This window comes from Ovis aries, chromosome 2 (genome assembly GCF_016772045.2).
Source record: "Ovis aries strain OAR_USU_Benz2616 breed Rambouillet chromosome 2, ARS-UI_Ramb_v3.0, whole genome shotgun sequence".
Taxonomy (NCBI): Eukaryota; Metazoa; Chordata; class Mammalia; order Artiodactyla; family Bovidae; genus Ovis; species Ovis aries.
Window position 1 is genome coordinate 27,408,508 of NC_056055.1, and position 4,521 is coordinate 27,413,028.

Here is a 4,521-nt window from a genome sequence, read left to right on the forward strand (position 1 = left end):
GAGAGTCCCTTGAACTGCAAGGAGATCCAACCAGTCCTTTCTGAAGGAGATCAGCCCTGGGTGTTCTTTTGGAAGGAATGATGCTGAAGCTGAAACTCCAGTACTTTGGCCACCTCATGAGGAGAGTTGACTCATTGGAAAAGACTCTGATGCTGGGAGGGATTGGGGGCAGGAGGAGAAGGGGACGACAGAGGATGAGATGGCTGGATGGCATCACCGGCTTGATGGACATGAGTTTGAGTGAACTCCGGGAGATGATGATGGACACAGAGGCCTGGCGTGCTGCAATTCATGGGGTCGCAAAGAGTCGGACATGACTGAACTGACTGAACTGTACATAATTCAGCCTTAAAAAGGAAAGAAATTCTGATACATGCTAAATCAAGAGATTAGCCTTGAAAACATTATGCTAAGTGAAATAAGCCAGTCACAAATGACAAATATTGTTTGATTCCACTTACAGCAGGTACCTGAAATAGGCAAATTCATGGAGACAAAGTAAAACAGAGGTTACCAGGAGCTAGGAAGGGGAGTGGGCTAGGAAAGTGTAGTTATTACATAATGGATAGTTTCATCCTGGGAAGATGAAAAAGTTCTGGAAATGAATGGTGATGACTGCATAATGGTGTGAATAAACAATGCCACTGAACTGGACATTTTAAAATGGTGAAAATTTTATATTAAGTATCAGTTCAGTTCAGTTCAGTCGCTCAGTCGTGTCACCACTTCTCAACGAGAGGATCACCTCCAAGATCAGGGCTAGGTACAGCCTAACACCATCAAGGCAGCTCTAGTACATGATAAAAGAAATGGGTCCATCCTATAAGAGCTAGGAAGAAATTTTAGGACTCACCTCATCCCTGGTAGTCAGGAGCCCTGGGGCCATGTTCTTAGTCTGGTGAGTGCTCTTCCTAGAGGAGACTCGTTGTATAGGCTGAGCTGGAGAAAGAGAAGAGAAGAAAGGGATGTGTGGGAGGAGTACCCATCTATCCAGCCTCCTAGTTTAGCAGAGGCAAGAAGGAAGGAAGGAAAGCAGGTTGAAGATGGCATCAGAGGCACCCCTTCTTTTTTTAATTTAAAAAACTATGTCTTGTTGGCATATATTTGACACACAATTATACACGTATTTAAAGTATACAGCTTAGTAAGTCTGAAATACTTATACACCTGTGAAAACATCACAACACTGAGGAGAGTAAATTTATTAGTCATTTCCAAAAATGACTAATGTGCTCCTTTGTAATTTTTCACTCCCCTCCCCAACAGCCATTGATCTGCATTTTGTCATCAAAGAATTCTTACAACTACATTTTCCAGAGTTTTTTTAAAATTTAAACTGGAGGATAATTGCTTTACAATATTGTGTTGATTTCGTCCATACATCAACATGAATCAGCCATAGGTATATATATGTCCCCTCTCTCTTGAACCTCCTCCCACATCCCACCCCATCCCATCCTTTTAGGTTGTCACAGATTATGTTTGAGCTTGATGAGTCACACAGCAAACTCTCACTGGGTATCTATTTTATATATGGTAATGTGCATGTCTCAGTGCTACTCTCTCAATTTGCCCCACCCTCTCCTTCCCCAACTCTGTCCACAAGTCTGTTCTTCATGTCTGTGTCTCCACTGCTGCCCTGCAAACAGGTACATCAGTGCCATCTTTCTAGATTTCATATATACACATTAATATATGAATTTGTTTTTCTCTTTCTGACTTACTTCACTCTGTATAATAGGCTCAAGGTTCAACCACCTCATTAGAACTGACTCAAATGTGTTTCTTTATATGGTTGAGTAATATTCCATTGTATATATGTACCACAACTTCATTATCCATTCATCTGTCAACGGACATATACTTTGCTTCCATGTCCAAGCTACTGTAAATAGTGCTGTAATAACATTGGGGTACATGTGTCTTCTTCAACTATGGTTTTCTCACACTGTGTGTCCCAAAGTGGGATTGTTGGGTCATATGGTAATTTCATTCCTAGTTTTTAAGGAATTCCATATTGTTCTCCATAGTGGCTATATCAATTTATATTCCTACCAACAGTACAAGAGAGCTCCTTTTTCTCCACATCCTCTCCAGCATTTATTGACTGCAGATTTTTTTGATGACCAGTGTGAGATGATACCTCATCGTAGTTTTGATTTACATTTCTCTAATAATGAGGGATGTTGAGCATCTTTCCATGTGTTTATTAGCCACCTGTTTGTCCTCTTTGGAGAAATGTCTGTTTAGGTCTTCTGCCCACTATCTGATTGGGCTGTTTGCTTTTCTGATATTGAGTTGTTTGAGCTGCTTATAGATTTTGGAGATTAATCCTCTGTCAATTACTTCATTTGCAGTTATTTTCTCCCATTCTGACGGTTGTCTTCTCATCTTATTTATTGTTTCCTTTGCTGTAAAAAGCTTTTAAGTTTAATTAGGCCCCACTTGTTTATTTTTTCTTTTAACTTCCATTACTCTAGAAGGTGGGTCATGGAGGATCTTGCTGTGATTTATGTCAGAGAGTGTTCTGCCTATGTTTTCCCTTTAGAGCTTTATAGTTTTTGGTCTTACCTTTAGATCTTTGATCCATTTCAAGTTTATCTTTGTGTATGGTCTTGATGAAAGTGAAAGAGAAGAGTGAAAAAGTTGGCCTAAAGCTCAACTTTCAGAAAACGAAGATCATGGCATCTGGTCCCATCACTTCATGGGAAATAGATGGGGAAACAGTGGAAACAGTGTCAGACTTTATTTTTGGGGGCTCCCAAATCACTGCAGATGGTGACTGCAGCCAGGAAATTAAAAGACGCTTACTCCCTGGAAGGAAAGTTATGACCAACCTAGGTAGCATATTAAAAAATAGAGATATTACTTTGCCAACAAAGGTCCATCTAGTCAAGGCTACGGTTTTTCCAGTGGTCATGTATGGAGTTGAGAGTTCTACTGTGAAGAAAGTTGAGCACCGAAGAATTGATGCTTTTGAACTGTGGTGTTGGAGAAGACTCTTCAGAGTCCCTTGAACTGCAAGGAGATTGAACCAGTCCATCCTAAAGGAGATCAGTCCTGGGTGTTCATTGGAAGGACTGATGCTGAAGTTTAAACTCCAACACTTTGGCCACCTCATGCAAAGAGTTGACTCATTGGAAAAGACCCTGATGCTGGGAGGGATTGGGGGCAGGAGGAAAAGGGGACGATAGAAGATGAATTGGCTGGATGGCATCACCGACTCGATGGACGTGAATTTGAGTGAACTCTGGAAGTTGGTGATGGACAGGGAGGCCTGGCGTGCTGTGATTCATGGGGTCACAAAGAGTCAGACCGGACTGAGTGTTGCAAAGAGTCAGATACGACTGAGTGCCTGAACTGAACTGAATGTTATGCTGATAATCCAGCATGATGTTAATCTTCTATGTGCCTATAAAGGTTATTAAAAACATAAATGAACAGTACATTAACACGTATGAGACCCCTGTTATACCTCTTTCCACACTCCCAACAGCTCCAGGAGATTCAGTACTTTGCCCAAGGACACTCACATACAGGCAGACCTGTATGTGAACTCTCCCTATGGAGGCCAGGGCTCCCACAAAAGGCCTGACATATGTCCCCAGGGAGAAGAAATGCCCAAAGAGATATACACCTGAGGTTGCAGATTTGTGGGAGAAAGAACAGGGCTCGCGTTGAGAAGTGATGAATCTGTGTGAGGAATGCAGGAGACCTCACAGCTACTTCCTTGCGTGTTTACAATGTTTTCATACAGCAAAATTTAAAATAAAACTTAAGTCTGGACGTCTTACCACCCTCTTCTCACTCTCTCATTCCCAGTAATTCAGGGAGTCAGCCCACCAGTCCCCTACGGCTTGAACAAAGTTTCCCGCCCTGTGGGCTCCACTCCACGCTGCTGGAAGAGCACCAGAGGAGGAGTCAGACAACTTCGGGAGGAGTCGCAGATGTGAGCACAAGGGTACCCGACGCAAACGCGGGGCGTCTGACTCCCACCAGGCCCTTCCAACTCCCTCAAGAGCTCGTGGGGCCCGAGGCCGCTGAACCAAGTTGCCCCCATCACCATCGTCAGTCAAGGTAAGTCTGAGTGTCTGCCCCACGCGAGTCCTCCCAGCAAAACCTAGGTCCTTGGGGCCAAGCAGCGCCTCCATTGCCAGGTAGGAATCATCCAGCCGCGCTCCCCCAGTTAACACCAAGGAAGAATGTCCAAGGCACGCGCTCAGCAATGGGGACGTCTGCTCCGGCCAAAGGTTACTTGTGTCCACCAAGCCACCCGCACCAGTTTCGACCCCTCAGGAAGGGCACTGAGTACCCAGCACCGCTGCACACTGAGCGACCCGAGACCTCTGCCAACAGCTCCTCCGAAGTGGACCGCGCCTGACCCCGTGGTGGGGGGGGAGGGGGCGGATCAAACCTCGAAGAACCCGCGGACAGGGCGTACCAAACCAGGGCGCCCACCCTCTCCCGGCTTTCCGGAGCCTCTATCCCTCGGACTCAGCAGCCAGAGGCGGGATAGCTCAC

General features: G+C 44.9%; 1 protein-coding gene across 4 annotated transcripts in view; it reads right to left on the bottom strand.

Moving 5' to 3' along the window:
* The window catches only part of ZNF169 (zinc finger protein 169), a 71,108-nt gene that overhangs the window by 21,869 nt on the left and 44,718 nt on the right, over positions 1 to 4,521 (bottom strand). For all 4 annotated transcript variants that reach the window (XM_060410821.1, XM_042242983.2, XM_004005230.6 and 1 more), the window contains exon 2: positions 854 to 939. In XM_060410821.1, the coding sequence (XP_060266804.1) occupies positions 854 to 886 (33 nt within the window). In that variant the 5' untranslated portion in view covers positions 887 to 939. The remainder of the gene's footprint in view (positions 1 to 853; positions 940 to 4,521) is intronic.